The 23,496-nt window shown below is 40.7% G+C and overlaps 2 protein-coding genes across 2 annotated transcripts; both read left to right on the top strand.

The window, feature by feature from the left end:
• Positions 1-1,261: 1,261 nt before the first annotated feature.
• ilvbl (ilvB (bacterial acetolactate synthase)-like) lies at positions 1,262-10,343 on the top strand. The gene is made up of 14 exons (XM_058079879.1): positions 1,262-1,841; positions 2,230-2,431; positions 2,750-2,877; positions 2,947-3,197; positions 4,129-4,228; positions 4,317-4,414; positions 4,497-4,633; positions 5,526-5,660; positions 5,737-5,851; positions 6,527-6,696; positions 6,764-6,834; positions 6,919-6,990; positions 9,464-9,569; positions 9,646-10,343. The coding sequence occupies exons 1-14, from the start codon at positions 1,737-1,739 to the stop codon at positions 9,822-9,824; spliced, it is 1,869 nt and encodes a 622-aa protein (XP_057935862.1). The 5' UTR covers positions 1,262-1,736; the 3' UTR covers positions 9,825-10,343.
• A 721-nt stretch (positions 10,344-11,064) lies between these two features.
• Positions 11,065-23,487, top strand: fam118b (family with sequence similarity 118 member B). Its single transcript, XM_058080467.1, has 8 exons — positions 11,065-11,504; positions 11,765-11,854; positions 12,151-12,403; positions 19,638-19,865; positions 20,468-20,596; positions 21,122-21,419; positions 22,588-22,653; positions 22,942-23,487. The coding sequence occupies exons 2-8, from the start codon at positions 11,772-11,774 to the stop codon at positions 22,950-22,952; spliced, it is 1,068 nt and encodes a 355-aa protein (XP_057936450.1). The 5' UTR covers positions 11,065-11,504; positions 11,765-11,771; the 3' UTR covers positions 22,953-23,487.
• Positions 23,488-23,496: the final 9 nt, after the last annotated feature.

Genomic DNA, 23,496 nt, shown 5'->3' on the forward strand with positions numbered 1-23,496 from the left:
AAAAATGACACTACTGTATTGCTACTGTAGTTTTATTGGTCTATGCAAGTAGGATATACTGTAAATAAAAGAAAAAGTCACACAAAAAAAGTCCTATCATCATTTCATTTCAATGTTCTCATGATAAATAATATCAGGAAGATTAATTTGTTGCTTTATTAACTGTACAAGCATTGTTTAAGTACCATCATTAATTGTCAAACAGAAGTGGCTTTTTATAGTGGCAATTTCTAAAAATATACTTTAACAAAAAAAAACTGAAAAATGCAAAAACATCAGCATTGGTTCAAAATATTATTATTATTATATTTTAATTTTAATTTTAATTTTAATTTTAATTCTTATTCTTATTCTTATTCTTATTCTTATTCTTATTCTTATTCTTATTCTTATTATTATTATTATTATTATTATTATTATTATTATTATTATTATTATTATTATTATTATTATTATTATGATGATGATTCTGATTCTGATTCTGATTTTGATGAGGAGAAATAACGTCATTTATAATTGTATGATGTATAGTTTAGAGTGTAGTTTAGAATGTAATGTAGAGGCATATATTTATCCGAATTACACCACTATTGTGTTCAGCTCCAAGTGAACCCTCCGTAATCCAGCTGTATAGTTGTACTGTATTCCTGTTTATGTAAACACTGCCAAAGATTTGATGACTGAAGTGGCAAAGCCTGTGGTAATGACTTCAAATTAAAGCAAGTTTCTGCCATCCCATGGGGGAGGAAAACATTGATGTTGTTGTTATACAGCACCACTTGTCACTGCGGGAAAGCAGCAATACTGCACTCTAGCAAAGGTAAACAAGCACCTGCTAATTTTTTAAAACCCTGCTTCTCAGAAATTACTATTTGCATCCTAACATTAAATATTAGGTTGTAGATACTTGCTACCTAAGCCTTTTTTGGGTAGACTGCATGATCACCAGAGCATTGCTAAAAACAACAATGGTGACCCAAGACTTTTTCCCAATTATCGACATCTGCCTCAGTGTCCCGGCAAAAACTGCTTTTGTTTTGTTTTATTTTTAGCATATATTAATTCTGGAATACGCTCCAGCACCCCCGCGGGTAGAAGGAGGTAAAAAATTAATGATTAATGAGTTAAATCCTAGAATCCCGCCTCTCCCCCCTCCCCTTTGCTCCTAAATGGCGCAATCATCTGTCAATCATCTATACTCCGTTTCAAACGAGCTCAGGCCCCACTAACCGGAATAAGTATGACATTTCTTCAAAACAAAATACGTCTATGTTTAGTGTGAGCAAATAGACAACAAATAGATGGCAATTTAATGTATGCCTACATTTATGACTTTAACGTCAGTGGGATAGAAGTAATATAGCTTTAAATACACACCGTAGCGTATGCTGTAGAGTGGCTCGTTCGCCAGCTGTGAATTATTGTGAAAGCAAACAACCAGCTACTGCTTCTGGCTAGCTTTTCGTGTATTGTCAGCTGAACGTAGGAATGGATGAGCTGCCGCTTGAGGCTTAAAAAAAGACACCTGATTTTTTTTAATTTAAGTAATAACTGTATCGGTAGCAACTGTTAAAGTCATGATATATTAGCTAACTGTACAGTATATATGTTTGCATACCACGACTTTTGTAAATGGGTGTGCTGCTTATAGCAACGTAGCCTAGCTGTAGCTGCTGAACTTTAAGGTAGCGTTTTGTTGAATAAGTTTGGCTTTTTGTAGTCTCCTGCTTCTTAGCATGGAGATATTTGGGGCATGTATGGGATGTTCGGCGTTTTTTGCTTCATGTGGACTTGTGTTTGCTGCTTACAAACTTGGCTTGCTGTACCAGTTGTTCCACAAGGTAAGGTTTTGAGACCGCATTAACAAAGTCCCGTATGTTTATCTATTCCTGCTATACATAAGTAAAAATATTCAAGTAGATGACCCCACATACTCTGTCGCCACGCTAACAATCTTTCCCTTTAAATGAAAGATAAGATATGGCGCACTCATGTAACAATACACTTGGTCTTGCTTTCCAGCACAAAGGTCACCATGACACCCTGGTGCTTTGTAGCACTGCACAAACATCACCACACACAAACAACAAAGCTATTGTGCAAATTGTAGTTAAAAATGCAGTTTGGCAGGTGACCTTTTCTGTAACCACCCATTTAGAAAACCACCCATACTTGTTTAAGGTCTGTGAATGTTAATATAAGTTCCCTTTCAAATGTCCTGTCCTGCAGACGGAGACACAAAGCCCTCGACATGGCGGTGAAAGTGTGGCGGAAGTCCTGCGTGCCCACGGGATCAAGTATGTCTTCACCCTTGTCGGTGGGCACATCTCGCCCATCCTGGTGGCCTGTGAGAAAGTGGGCATCCGTATTGTGGACACCAGGCATGAGGCCACAGCTGTCTTTGCTGCTGATGCTGTGGCGAGGCTTTCAGGTGCAAACCGATCCCCCCAAAAGCCCCCAAACTACTCTTATTTGCACCGATCTTCTAACTAGGCATGTGTGTTTACGCCCATTATCCTTAAAGCTGATAGTATGACTCATCAACAAGCATACATGCAAGCACATTGTGGTTGTTCCTGGGTAGGGCGTCCATCACTGTATTATTTCTCATTGCTGTCACTGGTACCCTTCTGCTACAGTGGTAGCACTGTGTGAAAGAATGTGCTTGTCTATGCTATGTATTTGTAACGATGTATGAAGTGGATGAATAACTATAATAATACAAAATACTCCTGAATACCCCCTGCAGGTACTGTTGGCGTAGCCGCAGTGACTGCTGGCCCAGGGCTCACTAACACTGTGACAGCGGTGAAGAACGCTCAAATGGCAGAATCACCGTTGTTGCTCTTGGGAGGGGCTGCTGGTACACTCCTTCAGGTACGATCCAATACATTCTAATGATCCCAAACATCACCTCACCTTTAATAGCTTATTGTTGTGGTACAGGGCAGAGGAGCGCTGCAGGACATTGACCAGATGTCTCTGTTCAAGCCTCTTTGTAAGTTCTGTGCCTCCATCAGAACAGTCAGAGAAATAGTGCCCGTGGTCAGAAAGGCTCTGGCTGTCGCTCAGTCTGGAACCCCGGGGCCAGTTTTCATAGAATTCCCCATCGACACACTCTACCCCTTCCATCTGGTGTCCAAAGAGTTTGCTGTTAAGAACCCTCCAAAGGGCCTGATGGGCAGAATTGTTTCCTGGTATGTTATCAGCCTGTGTTTCTACTTATATATACTTATAACTTACTTACATCTACTTATAAATATACCTTAAATTCTGGAATTATATCCAGGGAGCATATTTATCTAAACTGCAAAGAGGGCACAGCCTTAATGAATTGCAGGTTGGAATATGGAAAATTCATTACACAACTTAATTTAGTAACTTGAATGATTTGGAATGCATGAGATTGTGGAAAGAAAAACTCTTGATTTCATTGACCACAGTAATTAACAATTCTCAATATAATAGTCTGACTTGATTCTGCAACTTAACACTCACAAGGTATACCGCAGAAATATATAAACATGGACCAGTACGACTTAAAAAAAAACATACAAAAAAATATTAAAGTTTTCCTGTAATGCATTTGGTATGAGCCAAGCATTTCTTTGGAGGACAAGCAGCATTGAAAATGGTGGATGGCACTGCAGGGCTGCCTCTGTCCTCCATAGGGAGGCTAACGTCAATGCAGCGGCCCAATGGATGTGTTGCTCAGACACTGAGTCACACTGTTACATTGTTATAAAGTTATTTATTATATAAGCTGCTCCTTCTCCATTAACGCCACTTGTGAGTTCATAGTGCGTGGAGCGCGGTTTACATTTTAAATCAAACAAAGAGGCAGATAAAGCAGCAGATAAAGCAGCCCGATGCTGACCACTCATGATACTCCCACATACCTATATTGTAGAGTTAATAAAGACTACATCAGGAGGTTGCTTACAGCCACAGCTGTTAATGTTTCTTGACCCCGGCGCTATTTTCTTTTTGTAGACCACGCACCCAACAACGACACGGATCAGTCTCTATGACCCAGTTAATTGCCATGAGACATCAATTCATGCACTGATTGCAGCTTTTACGTTAACTCATTTAATTAGCAGATTTAAGTGAGCGTCTTCTCGACAGGTATATGAAAAACCACCTCATGAATATTTTTGCCGGCGCCTGGGAGAAAAGAGATGTTTCACCACTTCCCGTTGACGTCCCACAAGCCACCAATGATCAGGTACATCCGCTTTGTGGTGGACTTTCATGATTTTGGCAGGGGGGGGTTGACAATCACTTTTGTGTTTTTTTTTCCCTATGCAAACCAGGTACAAAAATGTATGGAGCTGGTGAGCCGAGCGAAGAAACCTGTTATCCTCCTGGGTAGCCAAGTCACGCTACCGCCGACACCAGTCGATGAGATCAGGTAAAGACTCATGCTTCACTTTTGTCATCTTTTAGATCACTTTGTTTTCTTCTCAGTCCTAATAAGTTGGAATACATTATAGGAAGGCTTTGGAGGACCTGGGCATCCCTTGCTTCCTTGGCGGCATGTCCCGGGGCATGTTGGGTAAAGATAGCCCAATCCACATTAGACAAAACAGACGTGATGCACTAAAGGAAGCGGATGTGGTGATCCTAGCAGGTCAGACATTAAGTTAAATTGAATGTTGTTGCCTTCATAAATGAGCTATCATGTTTATCGGTGGACTGTATATGTGTTTCTCCTTTTGCATACTTCCAATTTATCTGTGTTTTCGATTTTTCACAAATACATTCGTAAATCATCACTGTTTTAAGGTTGAATACTGCCTATTTGTCATATATATGCAAATTTTATATATTATATGCCTAAATGAAGAATTTTCAAGCATAAAAATAGCTAAATGAACTATACTACTAGGCCCCTGCATACCCATGCCACCCTAGTGATGATAAGTGGCATAGAAAAAGGATGGATGGATATTTAGACCGTGGGCGAGAGGCGGGGTACACCCTGGACTGGTGGGCAGCCAATCACAGGGCACATATAGACAAACAACCATTCACACTCACATTCATACCTATGGACAATTTGGAGTCACCAATTAACCTAGCATGTTTTTGGAATATGGGAGGAAACGGGAGTGGCTGGGATCGAATTATTGATGAGACAATATCTATCGCATAAAGTACTCTACACACCAGTAAGTAAAAAAAAAAACAACAACAAAAAAAACGAATCAGTATATTGTTAATAAGAGTGTAAAAGTGACTATATGGGGGTTGTAATAATGTTAAAAAAAACATATTTAGAAGGTTATAAACAGGTTTTCTGTATAATGTATATAATAGTAAATGGTCAGGTTTCTGGCATATGTATAACACATATTACAGTCAACGTCACACTTGGATGCTTACGGGTATTTACGAGGAGAAAACCCCCGATGGGACCAGGACGGACCAGCACAGGGTGTGTTGCCATTGGTTGCATCTTCATCGTAGGTGACCCACAGGCAATACTCAAAAATGTAGAAACCCTGTTATCGTTTTTCCAGGGACCGTGTGCGACTTCCGTTTGAGCTACGGCAAAGTTCTGAGCAGACGCAGCATCATCATTGCCATCAACAGAGACAAGACGCAGCTGCTCAAAAACTCTGATATGTTCTGGAAACCAACAGTAGCCATTCAAGGTATGTTCATGCTGTTGACAGGGATTATCCCTCATGGACAAACAGCTCCTTAAAACCTCTTTTTGTCTATTTGAAGGTGATGCTGGCTCATTTTTACTAAGACTGTCCAAGGGCTTGAAGGGCCATCGCTGTCCAGGAGACTGGCCTCAAAGCCTTAAAGCAGGCGATATCGCCAAAGAAAGCATAAACAGGTTTTTGTTTTTTTGCCTTTTTTTGGTAAAACTGTACACTACCGCTCAAAAGTTAGGGATGACTTGGAAATGTTTTTGTCCAGTCTGAGATATGGCTTTTTCTTGGCAGTCCTGCTATGAAGTCCAGCATCCCGAAGTCGCCGCTTCACTGTTGATACTGACACTGGTGTTTGATGGCTACTATTTAGTGCAGCTGTGAGGCATCTTTGTCTTAAACTACACACTCTCTTGCACAGTTGTGCATCGTTTTTCTGTCCTTGTTAGACCCAGTTTGTGCTGCTTTCTGAAGGGAGTAGTTAACAGCATGGTAAGAGATTTTAGTTTTAGTTTAGATTTTTAGATGGCTTTTCTAATCATCTATTAGCCTTATAAAATGATGGATTAGCTTGGATTAGCAGCCATACCAGGAGATTGATGCAGAGGACTGACAGTTGTTGATAGTAGGCCTCTATGCCAAAATGTACATCCTTCTTTGAAAATTTATTTTAATTGTTTGTGAAATGGATAAAAATGTTTGTGAAATGGAAAAGATTGTTTGTGAAATGCATGAAAAAATGTTTTTCTTTGGAAAACAAAGACATTTGCAAGTGATCCCAAACTTTTAAGCGGTAGTGTATGTAGGGCCACAAAACCCAGCCTCGGCAAGGGTCCTATTGTAATCATTTTTTTTTCCAGGACGAAAGCTAACGAGAAGACTGAGTTTCACCTGAACCCCTTGAAAGTTCTCCACCTTTTGGATGATCTGATGGCAGAGGACAGTATCATCGTGGCGGATGGAGGAGATTTTGTCGGAAGCGCCGCATACATCATGAGACCGCGAGGGCCGCTGCGCTGGTTGGATCCAGGTCTGTACATCACATGACTCATGAAGAACTTCTTTGGTTCCTGATGACTGTTGTTTTGTCTCCGAAGGGGCGTTTGGCACGCTGGGAGTTGGGGGAGGATTTGCTCTCGGAGCAAAACTGTGTCGGCCTGAGTCTGAGGTCACTTTTTCTTAAAGTGCTGTACATGCTCCACTTGGGATACCTCATGACTGAAATATTACCTCCTGTGGGTTTTTTTTTAAGGTTTGGATTATCTACGGAGATGGATCTTTGGGATACAGTGTTGCCGAGTTTGACACATTCACACGACACAAGGTACGCACCATTATCACATGTGGATAAATGTGTCCATAAGTAATCTAGAACATTTATGTTCAACCTTGTGATACTGAGGAACACCAGAGATTATATATATGAGAAACTGTATTCACCACTCCCTTCAGCATTGAATGATCCCACCAATTCACGCAAATTTAACCAATCACTGCAAATTATACATGACTATGCAACTTACGCACACATTTTGGCTTTGTACGATCAACATGAACTTTTCAAGCATCAAACATACACAGAGAATGTCTGCAACTTGGGGATGAAAGCAGACAGCCGACAATAAGGGAGCCTCTGGTAGTGTTTGTTTTGCAAACTATGAATGCTTTTGCGTGAATTGGTCACATGCGTACAAAAAGGCAGCAGATGGAACACACTGTAGGTAACATTGGTAAAAGATGTAGATACAGTGCATCCGAAAAGTATTCACAGCGCTTCACTTTTTCTACATTTTGTCATGTTACAGCCTCATTCCAAACTGTATTAAATTAATCTCTACATAAGTATTTACAGCCTTTGCTTAATACTTTGTTGATCCACCTTTGGCAGCAATTACAGCCTCAAGTCTTTTTGAATATGATCCCACAAGTTTAGCACACCTATCTTTAGGCAGTTTTGCCTATTCTTCTTTGCAATAAGTCTCAAGCTCCATCAGGTTGGATGGGAGACGTCTGTGCACAGCCATTTTCAGATCTCTCCAGAGATGTTCGATCGGATTCAAGTCTGGACTCTGGCTGGGCCACTCCAGGACATTCACGGAGTGGTTCTGAAGCCAATCTTTTGAGATCTTGGCTGTGTGCTTTGGGTCGTTGACCTCAGGCTGGGGCGAAGGTTCATTTTTCAGCAGGACAAGAGCGCTCTGGAGCAGGTTTTCATCCAGGATATCTCTATATATTGCTGCATTCATTTTTCCTTCTATCCTGACTAGTCTGCCAGTTCCTGCTGCTGAAAAACATCCCCACAGCATGATGCTGCCACCACCATGCTTCACTGTAGGGATGGTATTGGCCTGGTGATGAGCAGTGCCTGGTTTCCTCCAAACATGGCGCCTGGCATTCACACCAAAGAGTTCAATCTTTGTCTCATCAGACCAGAGAATTTTGTTTCTCATGGTCTGAGAGTCATTCAGGTGCTAAGGAGTGGCTTTCGTCTGGCCACTCTACCATACAGGCCTGATTGGTGGATTGCTGCAGAGATGGTTGTCCTTCTGGAAGGCTCTCCTCTCTCCACAGAGGAACGCTGGAGCTCTGACAGAGTGACCATCGGGGCCTTGGTCACCTCCCTGACCAAGGCCCTTCTTCCCCGATCGCTCAGTTTAGAAGGACGGCCAGCTCTCGGAAGAGTCCTGGTGGTTCCAAACGTCTTCCATTTACGAATAATGGAGGCCACTGTGCTCATTGGGACCTTCAAAGCAGCAGAAATTTTTCTGTATCCTTCCCCAGAGTTGTGCCTCAAGACAATCCTGTCTCGCAGGTCTACAGACAGTTCTTTTGACTTCATGCTTGGTGTTTGTGCTCTGACATGCACAGTCAACTGTGGGACCTTATATAGACAGGTGTGTGCCTTTCCAAATCATGTCCAATCAACTGAATTTATTGTAGGTGGACTCCAATTAAGCTGTAGAAAGATCTCAAGGATGATCAGTGGAAAAAAGATGCACCAGAGCTCAATTTTGAGCTTCATGGCAAAGGCTGTGAATACTTATGTAAATGTGATTTCTTAGTTTTCTATTTTTAATAAATTCAAAAAAAGTCAAAAAAAAAAACTTTTTCACATTGTCATAATGGAGTATTTTGTGTAGAATTTTGAGGTAAGAGATTAAATTAATACAATATGGAATGAGGCTGTAACATGACAAAATGTGGAAAAAGTTAAGCGCTGTGAATACTTTCCGGATGCACTGTATACTCTATCAATAAGGATAGAGTGTGTGTTTTTTGTGTAGCTGTACCATTATGTTAGCATGTCTTACACCTATTCGGCCTGTTCTCTATTCTTTTATTGTTAGAATTTGCCTTCCAAGAGGACGTAATGTCCGTTTTGGTCAGAAAATAAATTACCCGCAAAAAATGCGACTTATACTCCAGTGCGACTTCTGTATGTTTTTTTTCTTCCTAATTATGCATTTTTAGCTTTGTGCGACTTATACTCCAGAGTGACTTATAGTCCAGAAAATACAGTATATGTTTTGACAGTGCAGGCAAACTGCAGCCCATATTAGGAAGTCCGGAGTGTTAGAAAAAACTCTGTAAAGCGAGCGTGCAGAGCCATCCGAAACTTCTTTTGGGGCTCACTTCCAAATGTTCAAACCTCATTATCTGACACTTTGGCATCGTTTAACACGGGAATACAACATTGTAACAACATTTATAAGTCATAAAAGTGATAAAAAGCATAATAGGTCCCGCTCAATATTCTATATAATACTCTACTCTATACATGAATTTCCGTCTTCCAGACACCAGTTATTGCTTTGGTGGGAAACGACGCGTGCTGGAGTCAGATTTCCAGAGATCAGGTTCCCATTCTGGGCAGCAACGTGGCGTGCGGCCTGGCATTCACAGGTGCGTTGTTGCACACATGACATGCATATACCCTCTATGCATTTCCCAGTGTGTTTTACGTACAATCTTTCTGCAGATTATCACACAGTGGCAGACGGGTATGGCGGTAAGGGCTATGTTGTAAGGCGTGAAGATGAGGGACGGCTCCGTGACATCATCGGGGAGGCACAGATGGAGAGCCGAAAGGGCAAAGCAACACTCCTCAATGTCCTGATAGGCAAGACCAACTTCAGAGAGGGCTCCATCTCTGTATAGTGCTGTACATTATCATATAACCTGTATCAATGGATTCCTGGACTAGTACTATAAACTACTGTACACATGGCAAGAACATGAACAGTAATACTGCCTTAACTTCAATATTCTTTTAGGTTTAAAAAGTTTGGGAAAAGCCATTTTTAACCTCTCTTTTCTTCGTCGAATAAAGATTTACTGTTAAATGGCAAATATGTTGTATAATCAGTTATATTTAGTTATGATTACATATTCAGTTATATTTAGTATCAATTGTATGTAGGATAAACTGTCATATGTGACAAGGGAAAATGTTTGCACTTGTTATGCCCATTGGATATGCAGTGAATGTAATGGTGTATGCAGTTGATATGATTATGAAACATTACTTCCAATATACATTGTATTGCACTGTAAATGTTAATTTGCTGACTTGGACAGAAAAATATGTTTATTGCAGTCTTAATTAATTGATCATGATGTAAAGATGCGTTCCGGGTTAAATTATAAATTAACATTAAAGACGATACAAAATCAATCAATTAGGCCTTCAAGTATCAGAGTATGTTTTTCTTTATTTTTCTGATGCTGCTACACTTCCAAATGGAAACTTGAAAAACTGCCGAGCTATTACTGAGTAAAGTATTGAGGACAACAGCAAGGTGCTGTTACATTTGTAAACGGAAGATGGCAGTCTAAGATGCGTTATTCTCTGCACACGCGTGGTGACCCTTAAATCAATCTTTAATTCAATTAAAAGACGTTTTCAACGTGTGCTGTGATTCAAAATATAGTCAGCGATTATTTTGCATTGTATTTTTAGAACTAACGTGAATATAATATGACAAATACAAAAGTGTATAATATACAAGCAAATTGCCTTTTCAGTGTGGGCTTCGTTCTATACGTGAGAAGTGACGTGCTGCTGTTTAAACGTAATTTTCCTCGGAGGCGATGCAATAAACATGTATTGTTTTATATATGTACACTCGGGCCACCTGCCCACTCAACCCATGACGTCACACAGGCGGGCATTTCTGAGTCCTGCTGCTTTCAGGTGCTCATTATTCATATGTGGTAAATGAATAACTCCAGCACGTAAAAACAGAATAAATAATAGTGTTGACGCTGCTCGATGAATTATTTAATAAAAACGATAACATGGTGATACGAGTTATCGCGTTCTTTGACTGTGTAATTGTCGATTCATGATAAGCGATAAAGTATAGCCGCGGTAGAACTGGTGCGCGGCCGTCGGCACTAAGTTATTCGAGCAGCAAGTGAAGGCATCACAAGACAAGCGGCACAATCACCACAGGCGGCGACTTCAACCTCTTATTTTCTTCCAAACTTCAACAAGTATCGAGCGTTCTCTTCTACACAACCTCACCTCAACGCGGTCGTTTATGTTCTTTTTTCCACACCAATACCTTCAGCATGACAAGTTAACCGGAGGTCGTGTTGCTTTTTTAGTCGCAACAGTTGTGGTAGTTCCAAAAAAAGTCAAGTTAGCTCGATGCTAGCTTGAATTGAAACTACTGCTTTGTCTGTCAGTATTTCTTACACATACTTGACGAGGTGAATATTACAACTAAACACGATAAGGAAATTACAAGCTTTTCTCGCTGGAACTGGACTGAGAAGCAACGCTACGAATTTGAACATTGGACACCCACTTATTTATATCTTATTTATATCAAGGTAAGTCGGCATATCGTCGTACTATCACTAAGAGTATATTAATTTATATATGTTACGTAGAACAATAGAGTAAACATCATATGTCAATACGGAAGATGCTTACTTCCTGTTGCATGATAAATCCGATAGGGAAACGCATGCAGAGCTTTTAGTGATATCATTTTACAGCGTGATGGTACTTGTGACTAGTGCAACCACCTATTGTTTTCCTAGCAGTTGTTGGTTGGTGAGAGACTGGCAGTTTTCTTGTGTCTCCACAGGTGCTGAATGGCCTCTGTTGTCGCAGTGAAAACCGAGAAACGACCTGCCGCTGATTCACAGGATGCAGACTCCAACGCCAAGAAGCCCAGGTATGCTCGGAAGTGACTCACAAACCAGGTTTGTCAACAAGACAAACACCATCTCCTGTTGTTTAGGAAAGCCCTACATTCAGACATGAATTGTATTTGGGATTTTGTCCAATTCACACAGGGTCATAATTACTAACACAATCACATAATCTTTTAATAAGTGGCGTTGAAGCCTGGCTCAGTCCATTCTAGTTCCTTGGATCCCATAGAAAACCAACCATTAAGTGTTTAAAATTAAGTTAAGTGCTTGGAAACTTGTGACCACAACTGTATGATCTGTCTGGCTATCCTCAAAGGAAGCTGCTGCCCAGCCTGAAGACAAAGCGTGCCCCCGAGCTGGTCTTGGTGATTGGCACCGGGATCAGCTCCGCAGTGGCCCCCCAGGTCCCCGCTCTCCGATCCTGGAAAGGTCTTATCCAGGCCTTGTTGGATGCCGCCAATGACTTTGACTTGCTCGAAGAGGAGGAGAGTCGGCGCTTTCAAAAGCACATGGAGGAGGATAAAAATCTGGTGCATGTGGCTCATGATCTCATTCAAAAACTATCACCGGTAAGACTGTTTATTCCCTTTGCCTCGCCTTATTACATAACTCTGTTGGAACGCTATACTGCATAACACAAAGATCATCTATCCTTTAAAATGCAGACAGTCACTGGCATTCATCTTTTAAGAAATTGTTCAAATTTCTTTAAAATTTCTTAAAAACATGCACACACATAAAACAGTTACTTACAATGTCCGCTATCATTGGGATGCCGACTGGTGGAATTGCATCCATCGTATCTTTTAGCACTGGACATGTGCTCTCTGTTGAGCACCTAACCCTCAGGTTAAAAAAAAATGCGCAGAACAAATCAGCATCTTGCTGAGTTTTTGTAGTGATATTGTTGAGTATAAATTGAGAGCTGATAATCCTTCAGTCGGCCAGAACCTCCCAACAATACATGTGTGAGGCATGATTTATAACCTAGGGTTAACTTTTCAAAACTAACAACACAGTCCCAGCATCATTAGTTGGTGTTACCAGGGAGTGGCTTGAGGCAACGCCTATAGTGAGTCGTTGTTAGTCTTCCAGAAATAGAGTAATTGGCACTAGCTTCCACAATAACAATATTGCTGTAGTTCATTCATTAATTCATTCATTTCCTACTGAATATCCTCACGAGGGTTGCGGGGGGTGCTGGAGTCTATCCCAGCTGTCTTCGGGCGAGAGGCGGGGTACACCATGGGCTGGTGGCCAGCCAATCACAGGGCACATATAGACAAACAACCATTCACAGTCACATTCATACCTACGGACAATTTAGAGTCGCCAACCTAGCATGTTTTTGGAATGTGGGGGGAAACCGGAGTACCCGGAGAAACCCGGAGAACATGCAAACTCCACAGAGAGATGGCCGAGGGTGGGATTGAACTCGGGTCTCCTAGCTGAGGTCTGCACGCTAACCACTCGACCGCCGTGCAGCCCCAAGTTGGGTTAATATACAGGTCAATTATGGGAATGGAACACTGTTGCCGTGTTTTTTTGTGTGTTTTTTTTTTTAAGCTAGTTCGTATGAACTATGCTATGTTACGTTTCTTCTCATGTTATAATGCACAGAAAATGGAAATGAATATGTGTTAGTTTCACGTAAAGGATTGTGAATGATGGGCAACCTCTTCCAAAAAAAGTGCAGTTCCCCTTTAAGGAAGTGGATAGCGAGCTTCGCTAAAGCCAGCTGACTTCATGCATCACATGAATTCCTAACAATCATACAAGTATAAAAAGATGTGATCCACTTAAGGGTGTTTGGAACTTTGAGGTTTGACGTCTAGTCGACTAAGTTTTAAAGTCAAACACCTTTTGGACATCCCACTATGAAATTGCGCTAGTGGATAAACAGACTTGATTCATTGTTTTAAATATGAAGTTGGCATTACATTTGTCTGAATTTTGAAGATCATATCATAAGATCATAATTGCATCAGTAAGTGTTGACGCCAAGCGGAGAAGTCTGTATTAAGAACCACAAACAGCCCAACCACCACCAAGCCATTGCAGTTCCTCCAGGAGCTTACCCGCTTTGATCATTCAGTGAGAAGTGCAGACAAAGCCCATTGACCGACATTGATAGAGGGTTTGTAAACAGCACAAGAACGGAGAACATGTGTTTTCTACCAATCAATGCTCCCTCGTGTCAGCTGCTTCTTTTCTGTTTGCTAAGCAGTCAGAGGGAAGTGTATTCCTCAAACCTATGTCGTCATATCGGAGCCAATGAAACTACATCTGCTCACCCGTCATCTGATCTTGTCATTTTTTTGTCATAAGAAATACAGTGGTACCTCGATTTATGTATTTAATTAAAGCAAAAATCCCATAGGAAATAATGTAAATTCAATTTGTCCATTCCAGACACCCCAAAATATGAACAAATACATTTTATACTTATTGTTGATGTGGACTTTTCATACATTTTGGCGAGATTCAATTAAAAATGGGTTCTCACCATCTTTTTCAAACTGCTCCCATCTTTCTTTGGCCCCATGGTGTGGTGTTTAGCAGTCACACTCAATTAAAATGAAAATGAAAATGCACGGACAGTGAGTCAGAACGATACAGTACAAGGCAAACAGACAAGTTTATGTGCAATATTGTACAGCAAAGACAAATTTTCAACGAAAACTGAAACCTAAGATAAAAAAAAAACAAGGCTTGACTGTATATGAATATGCATATAAATTATTCCAGAGTCAAATAATCACCATTACAAAGCCTATATTATCTTCCCATGACATGACATTATGACGCATCATTTCATCTTTATGAAATGTCATTCAAGTGTAAAAAGAAGTGGACTGTCCGGTAGTATGCTTGGAGGCAAGTCACCTTGCATAAATTCATCACTTTGCTGTATGTAGTATCTTGTTCAACCTGCTGACGTTTCACCTCGATTCTACTGAGCAGCCTTCACTTTCGTTGCTACACTACCACTTAATTACAGTACATTACAGTAAGTTGAATTTCCAGTTCGATGGTTGTCCTCGTATTTCTCTTTTCTGTTAGTCCATTTATTTTGTGGGGTTCTTTTTTATTCACCTAGGACCAGCCTACTCTGGAGACAAGCCATCTCATTTGCTGCCTGGTTTGTCTCCTGCGTTACGTGCGTCTCATCGCCGTTGTTTTGATACAGATAAAACTCACTTTGTGTACAACAGAGGCAGCAAACGCTTTTCACTTTCACCCAACATATTCACCTCAGCCATCCCACAGCAGTGCAGATGCCATCCGCATTTCCTTTTTTTTGGTTATGTGCTCAAGCACGCTGAGTAAAACAAAAAATGATGGGAACTCGCAGCTCCCCAGCTACACCCAAACACCTATGGCACTATAATTTGCAGCTTTAATTGCATCTGCAAATGCTCTCACCTTCCTCCAGTCAGTCACACATTCCATTGCCATATAGTCTCACAAGGCCACGATTCCCAACCTTCATGGAAAACTGCACTTTCTGGAATTTTACCCACCATTCAAAATCCTTATGTGTCATCATGGCAGCCATTGGCCACTGAACTGCTGTGCTGGACAAAAGGCATTTGGGGGGCAGAACCTTTTTTATTTTAAACTCATAATTGTACTTGTATATTTCTTAGGTATACCTGTGTGTGGTATATCTGACTGTTAAGTTGCTGTGTGATGATTTTTTTAGCATTTTTGTAAGATGACACCATAAGTCAGACTGTTAAATTGACTAATGACCTCCTGAAATTTCTGATTGGTGACAAGCTTGTTGTGAGTTCTCCCTAATAGCTCATAATTGGCTTCTGGTTCCCACGGACCGGTGCGTGAATGTGGACATGTGCAGCTTATTGTCTGTTGCGGCTTATATGTATGTACAAATCTGTTTTTCTCCTTTAAAAAAAAAAAAAAGAATTCAATCCCAGACATTTTTCAAAAGCCGTCCCTCTCTGTGCCAGATATTTTTGATAATTGTGACTGAGTTTTCAAGGAACACAGAATAGTAGTACACAGAATATCAGCAGTAGAACATAAGTACGTTTCAGCAAAATAGCAGTTCTCAACAAAAAAGTGAGAAAGGGGCTTTTTGTACATTTCAAGCATAATTTTCACTCTTAACACGCCTCAATGTCTACAAAATTATGCCACAACCTAAACAACACAAAAATTGTTGTTTAAGATACAAAAAAATAAATATTTTTAACAAATATAACACCATGTGAACGATTTAGTTTTCACATTTGCACCCGAACTGCGTGTTAGAGCTGGGCGATATGGACCAAAAACTCATACCCCGATATATTTAGGTTGAATATTGATATGCGATACATATCCCAATATTTTTTCCACAGAAGGAGTTTAGACAAAATGAAAGCTAACTACTTAATAACTACTTAACATGATGATTTCTTTTACATTTTAAATATTCATACAAGATGCACATTAAAAAAAATATCATCTAAAAATAGTCGCTACAATAAAGGGCGCCATTCTTTTCTTAATGCCAAGTTTTAAGGTGGTGAAAATTATTTATTTAATGCTCTGGATTGGAAGTGCCTCCATATTGCAGAGTTACTGCTTATTCCTTGCAAACTTCTTCCACTGCAGACGCGCTAGCCTTTTAGCTTCTACTGAGCCTCCAGGCTTATGTGCCGCTCCTCCTCCCTACTTTTTGCAGGCATGAGGGAGATACAGCTCAAGTCCAGTCTGTATCGATATCAATGATATGGTTGGTTTTGATATCGGCCTTAAAGCAAATATCAATATTTTTTGCCCAGCCCAACTGTGCGTTAAAATTTCCCTCAATGCGTAACCTTATTTGTGCAACACACCTGAAAAATGTCTAAAACGGGACATTTAAGAATATTATAGCATTACTGTTTGGCATACATTACTGTCTGGCCTTTTTCACTGTCTCGTGTGAACAGGAATGTTTTTTAACACCGTTTCATGTTGTTGCAAACTTAACCTACATCAGTAAGAATGCTAGCCTTCTACTAAATCCACTAACACACTTTCGCTTAGCTGTGTTTTGTTGTCTGCCAGAACCCTTTCAAGTAATTAGGATAATCTTATGAGCATGTGCAGAATGTTTGAAGCAAAACCTCTCCTTATCCTTCTTTGGAATATTTCTTGCCATACGTTGAAGGAAATAATAAATATGCACGATGTTGTCCAAACAGTGACAAAGAACTTTTTTCAAATTATTAAAAAAACATGAAGGCTTCTCCTTTTTTTTTTTTTTTTGTCATCCACTGGAATTTTCCTAAATATATTTGTGCAGAACTGCATCTTCCAGATAAACAGCACTCTTAGTGAAACCAGTTATGTACAAAAATAACTGTCGGTTTGTAAGAGTACATTTGTGTACTTGCACTTTATTTGCTGTTTGCTTAAGTCCTCAGATGGCCCGGGACACACACAGCCATCTTGGCTGCCATAGACACTACTAGATGTGGTTAATGGGGTTCTTCCTGTGGAAAGGAATCAAGTTGTTTAGCCCATTAGAGCGGTAGAGAGTCTCCACCGAGTGCCACATCTCTCTGTGCCCGGATCACCTTGGTCACTACACCAGCATACATTGCTATCTCTAGCTGCTTTCCACTTTTAGAATGTGTCGTCGGGATAGAAATCATTATCATACCCATTATATGGTGAAGCATTGGTAAAATTTGGAATTTGTTCACATTTTGGGCAGGAGTTGACCATTCTTTGGTTCCACTGCATATATTTATTTTAAAACACTTGACGCACTCTTGATTTAGGTCACATGATGAGGGGATAAGTAACACTGTGAAGTCAAGTTCAATCCAATTAGACTCCTGACTTACCAGGTAGGTGGGTATGTGTTAGAAAGACGAGGTGACGTTGAACTCAGGAGTTGGTATGATGGTGTATGTGTATATGCATGCATATATATATATATATATATATATATATATATATACAGGAGGAGGAGCGCATGTTAATCACGCGTCAAAAAATAGCTGCCGTTAAAGGAAACTACAGTTAACGTGTCATTATTGTAATTTATAATATAAAGCTTCAATGGCTATGCAAACGGCAACTCAATCGCATGCACTGGTTTTGAAGGAGTTTCATGAAAAATGCAATGATGTCGCTTGGAAACATTTTCTTTCGTGGCTTGTTGAAGTTGAAACATGTGCACATGTGCAAAAGAGACAAAATGTGGTTGTGGTTGGGGCCAGATGGACTGGTCTTAATATTGCACAAAAAACCTGCTGATCTACTGGGATTTTTACCCACAGAGAACTAATGATATGTAGAAAATAAAACGAGTGATAATTTCCACTACAAAACTCATGCCTCATGACCACAGTGGTGGGACTCGAGGAATGATTACTTGTTGAAAAATAGGAAGGATTGAAGAATAGCTTGTTAGCATATTCTCCCAGAGGAAATGTAAACAGAGTCGGAATATATTGCAGTCTTCTTTGCATCAATCTTCTGTACTCTTCTGTATGTTGTTCTAAGGAACAAACGCGAGGTGCTGAAACCAATGCACAGAGTGAGACAAGGTTATTTTTTCATTTATTGTGTGATCAATTAATTAATTTACTGTCCAAAGCCTTGTGCCCACATGTTTTTTTTCTGAACAAGTTGTTTTAAAATCTTGTGACACCCCTCAAACAGAAGCATTAAATTCAATTGATTTTATGTAGAAAAGCGTGATACTGTATTTCTTACCCATATCCGATATCTCCATATTCAGGTATCAGCAGCAGCTCTTCCCTCAATCTAATGTGGTGTAATGAACACACGGTGCATTTTCTTCTGGATGTATTTCAATGATAAACCTTCCACAAAATAGGAAAAAAACGCAGTATAAGTTATAGGAAAAAGTACCAAAAGACTACTTGTGACTGATTATTCCCAAGGTGTAATGTTAGATTAGAAGTATTGATGGAAGACACCATACTCTCCTTCCCATCGTGTCATGTTTTCCTTACATGACAGGTTGGACTTTACTTTTTGTTTTCCTTAGTCTTCACATCGTATCCTGTCTTGGGTTCTTATGTTGATGTCTCCAGTTTGGTGTTGGTTGCAGTACCTGTTTATGAGTAGTCAGCACTATTTAGGGGTGCCCTGATATAACTCCACTCTCACACTGTGAATCTGTTGCAGCTCTGTGGACGCAGCAGTGGGCTCCATTGTGACTGTGGAAACCCACAGCATCTGGGAAAAAAATAAATTGACCCCAAACGGATTATTTCCGTTGTGCTGTACGGCTGCTGTGAGCCTACAACAGGGATTTCAGTCTTGCGTAATGCTTCCAGCGGCCACACCGGAGCTTTTTTCGGAGGGTACCCCGGTTTCCTCCCACATTCCAAAAACATGCTAGGTTAATTGATGACTCCATATTGTCCATAGGTATGAATGTGGATGTGAATGGTTGTTTGTCTATATGTGCCCTGTGATTGGCTGGTGACCAGTCCAGGGTGTACCCCGCCTCTCGCCCGAAGACAGCTGGGATAGGCTCCAGCACCCCCGCGACCCTTGTGAGGATAAGCTGTAGAAAATGAATGAATGAATGTTAGAAAAGCTTTATTAAGTGATATTACTCAGAGTGATAATGAGGAAAAACTGACCCATTTACTATAAAATTCTAAAACATATGTTAATGAACATAAATACATAAAAAACACAGGTAGATAAATAAATACAGTATCTTATCGGTTCGGTGCTTTAAGGTCTTTTTGCAACTTCTTGCGTTATCTCTGCAAGGTTTTCACAGCTTGTGTCCCCATTTTGTTCCATTTGTTTTAGAGAACCGGCAACGTGCGCTCCACATTCTTCAAGGACTGTCTCTACGAGGTGTTTGACGATTTGGAGTGCAAGATGGAGCATGCCGGCAAGCACCTCCTGCGCTCGGTGCTCCAGTTAATGGAGAGTGGCTCGCTGGTCCTCACCACCAACTTTGACAACTTGCTAGAGATCTACGCTGCGCACCAAGGCACCACACTAGAGTCTTTGGACCTGACGGACGAGAAGAAGGTCCAGGCTGCTTTTCTTTTGCACTATGTTGTGGTATAGATTGAGCTTTCCATTTTTCAGCCAGTCAGCAATTTTGAAAGCAGAGCAAAGGTCACTAAAGCACGCACGTGTGCAAACACCTTATTAGGTTAGAAAAGCCGCCAGTTCTTCTTAGGTTACATTTGTCAGTTAAATAATTTCAAGTGTTTAGTAAAGTTCCTGCTGGGTCAATATTAGCCCAGTAGATACCTGAAATAGCCTTTTTTGTTTGCAACAGGTGGCGGAAGGTTGAAGGTTGAGCAACTACACGTCTAATTTTGAATATCAGACAATATTTGCATTTAGGTTAAAGTTGGAAGCAAACCTTGCTCAAACAAATAGAGGCCTGTACTATCATTTGTGACCACAAAGTCTCTATAGCGCGTGTTAATCACCGCACAAACAGTGGAGTTTGAAGAAATGCACTGACTTGGCTTGTAAGACCCATTGCTTTGCCTCTCAGTCGTGGTATTTATTACATTGTGTCCTCCATCAGGGCTATAATATCCTCTGCTGCCCAGTCAGAACAGGATTGTGTGCAGTCGACTGTTAAGTGCCTTGTGTGTGTGTCTTTGTGTGTGTAGGTGTTGGAGTGGGCTCAGGAGAAGCGAAGGTTAAGCGTTCTACACATCCATGGTGTTTACACCAACCCGTGCGGTATTGTACTGCACCCTGCTGGCTACCAGAATGTACTCAGGAACACTGAGGTTATGGTGAGTACCCCGATACCTTATTTCTTCTTAAAAGTCAGTGCACTGGCCACATTTCAGCCAGCGTTTTTATCACCATTTTAATGCATCTTCTCAAAGGACAATGCTATACAAATGAAGCTTGGATATCACTTTGAATGGCTAGTGTACAGCTTGTAGAGCAGTATAGATGTACTCGCCACTATAAATAACACACAACCATTATTGTGTAAATAGCTGGCAACCGGCTGGCCACACAGCTAGGAGATTCAGGTTCATCTCTGTGTGGAGTTTGCATGTTCTCCCCGTGCATGCGTGTGATATGGGTAATCTCCCCTCATTTTTTTTTTTATAGGTTATCAGAACATTTTTTTTTACATTTATCGGTATGATGTTCCTCATATCTGCCCAGTGAAGGCTATTGGCTGTTATTTTTCATTATTTTCTTCCCTAAGGCCTCTAATTTGAGGTGTGACACAGCATCTGTTTGAGTCCATATGTCTGCTGCACTTTTGAGAAGTAAATAAGTGACACAACCTTGTTTCCCAGCGGGAGATCCAGAAGCTATATGAGACCAAATCATTTGTTTTCCTGGGCTGCGGACGCACGGTGGACGACACCACCTTCCAGGCTCTGTTCCTGGAGGCGGTCAAGCACAAGTCGGACCTGGAGCACTTCATGCTGGTGCGGCGCGAGGACGTGGGCGAGTTCAAGAAGCTGCGCGACAACATGCTGGACAAGGGCATCAAGGTCATTTCCTACGGGGACGAGTACGCTGACCTGCCAGAGTACCTGGAGCGACTGGCCAATGAGATCTGCTTTCGGGACGTTTCGACCAACGGGTGGGGTAAGTTTGCGCCTTTGTTTATCTTGGCCTCTTGTGCAGTGAATTCTTCAGACATGACATCCGACTCACGTGCCTTTCAAAACAACAGAACGCTCCTGTTACCTCGAGGATCTTTAACAATAGCGAACTCTTGTCATGTACAGCATCTTTGGGTAGGATTTTTACTTTCTACAACAAGGCATTCCTGATATACAGGATCTTTGACTACTTTTATTTTTTTTAGGTTCCTTAAAGCACTTGTGTCGTATAGAGGATCTTTGACTAGCATTTTTGCAATAGGATCCTAAAAACAGCAGAGCACTCATGTCATATTACGGATCTTTGACAGCCATTTTTGTTGGAGGGTCCTTCAAAACCACAAGACACACCTTTATTTATATATACATATATGTATAGGATCTGATGACTAGTTGTTTTTTTTTTTGCAGTAGGTTCCTAAAAACAGCAAAGCACTCCTGTAATGTAGAGGATCTTTGACTCGCGTTTTTGAGTACTCCTGTCATGTAGAGGATGTTTCATTTTTATAGGAAGTTCCTAAAACCATCAGAGCAGTCTTGTCATAGAGATAATCTTTGACTAGCATTTTTGCAGTAGGATTCCTAAAAACAGCAGAGCACTCATGTCATATTAAGGATCTTTGACTGCCATTTTTGTCGGAGGGTCTTTTAAAAACTACAAGGCGGTCCTTTAGGACTGGATATACTAGGATCTAATGACTAGTTTTTTGCAGTAGGTTCCTAAAATGGGCAAAGCACTGTTGTCATGTTGAACATCTTTGACCCCAGAGTGTTTGCAGTAAGTTCCCCAAAAACAGCAGCACACTCCTGTCATATGGAGGATCTTTGACTAGCCTTTTTTCAGTAAGTTACTATGTCTTTGGATTTTTTGCGAGAATTTGTGCAGTGGGTCATCAAAAACGGAAGAGCACTCCTGTCATAGAGGATCTTAGATCGGTCATGTGACAGAGCCTTGTGTTGTTGACCTCAGATCCTGGTCCTTAAACCTTAGACTATGGTGATCAGTGGCCTCCATATACTAGGCAGCCATGGAATGTGTTGAATTCACCTCCATTTTAGAAAATTATTTTATTTGGCTGTAATCAGCCAATATTTCTGGAAACTATACTTAAATCAGCATATATTTATAAACTTTCTTTGTGTGTTTTCAGGTTGTCCCTCACAAAACGGTGGTGAGCAGCAGAACGGCTTTACCAGTCAGAAAAACCTCCTTCAAGGTTAGGCCTGAATGCTTCTCCTAAGCCGTGTGGCCACTTAAGCAGATAGCCACTCTAGCAAACACCAGTATGTTTTTTTGTACGCTTTTATGTTCTCTTACTGCATGTTGGTGGCGAAGGAAAAAAAAAAAAAGAGTACCTTTTGTCTCTTTGAGGGTCAAAAGAAGTGCTGCTGTTATTGTTTTTTTTCTGTTTTCAGCTGACTTTTGCAACCTAGCATGCGTTGAAGTCGGCTTCACGGTGAAGTTTTTTTTTTTTTTTAATGTTGACTTTCTCTTTTTGCCACAGACCTTTTTTGACAGGTGCACACAGGATCAGTATCAGACATTTCCCTCCAACAAGGGATCAATCCACTGCAAGTATAGTTGCTGATTTCATGGAAACATGTCTGCCATTTTTTTTCCTTTCCTTGGTTATTTAAAAGGGAAAAGTGTAAGGACTGACTGGTGATGATCAGGTGAGTCATCACATTGGATTGTATATGAAGACAGGCATGTGGATGGGAAGTGAATTTGCCTGCAACACCTGTTCTCCATGTGTACACATGAATAGGGACTCTCGCATTACATAAGGCCGCCGTCTTGCCTCGCTCGATGACACATGTGCACTGCGCAACTTCAGATTTGCATCAGGAAACAAATTAACACGTTACACATCCTATCGCAGGGCAGTTTCCTGCAAGTAGCAATCTCTTTGCCACTCCTGTACTGAGAAGTATTGGTTTTCATATTTTGACCCTTGAATAGAAATTTCTTCCAAGGTCGGCAGGTCTGAAATACTTGCATGTGGTTGTGACATAGTATTTATAAGTGCTATTTTCCAAAATAAAGCTTTTGGTATCTT

This window comes from Doryrhamphus excisus, chromosome 8, assembly GCF_030265055.1.
Source record: "Doryrhamphus excisus isolate RoL2022-K1 chromosome 8, RoL_Dexc_1.0, whole genome shotgun sequence".
NCBI classification, from domain to species: domain Eukaryota; kingdom Metazoa; phylum Chordata; class Actinopteri; order Syngnathiformes; family Syngnathidae; genus Doryrhamphus; species Doryrhamphus excisus.

Coding starts and splice junctions, on each gene's coding strand:
- ilvbl (XM_058079879.1), top strand. CDS start 1,737: ATGGAGATATTTGGGGCATGTATGGGATGTTCGGCGTTTTTTGCTTCA. Junction 5,852..6,526: donor GCCAAAGAAAGCATAAACAG/GTTTTTGTTTTT, acceptor TTTTTTTTCCAG/GACGAAAGCTAACGAGAAGA. Junction 6,991..9,463: donor ACACATTCACACGACACAAG/GTACGCACCATT, acceptor TCCGTCTTCCAG/ACACCAGTTATTGCTTTGGT.
- fam118b (XM_058080467.1), top strand. CDS start 11,772: ATGGCCTCTGTTGTCGCAGTGAAAACCGAGAAACGACCTGCCGCTGAT. Junction 11,855..12,150: donor TCCAACGCCAAGAAGCCCAG/GTATGCTCGGAA, acceptor CTATCCTCAAAG/GAAGCTGCTGCCCAGCCTGA. Junction 20,597..21,121: donor TCAGGAACACTGAGGTTATG/GTGAGTACCCCG, acceptor CTTGTTTCCCAG/CGGGAGATCCAGAAGCTATA.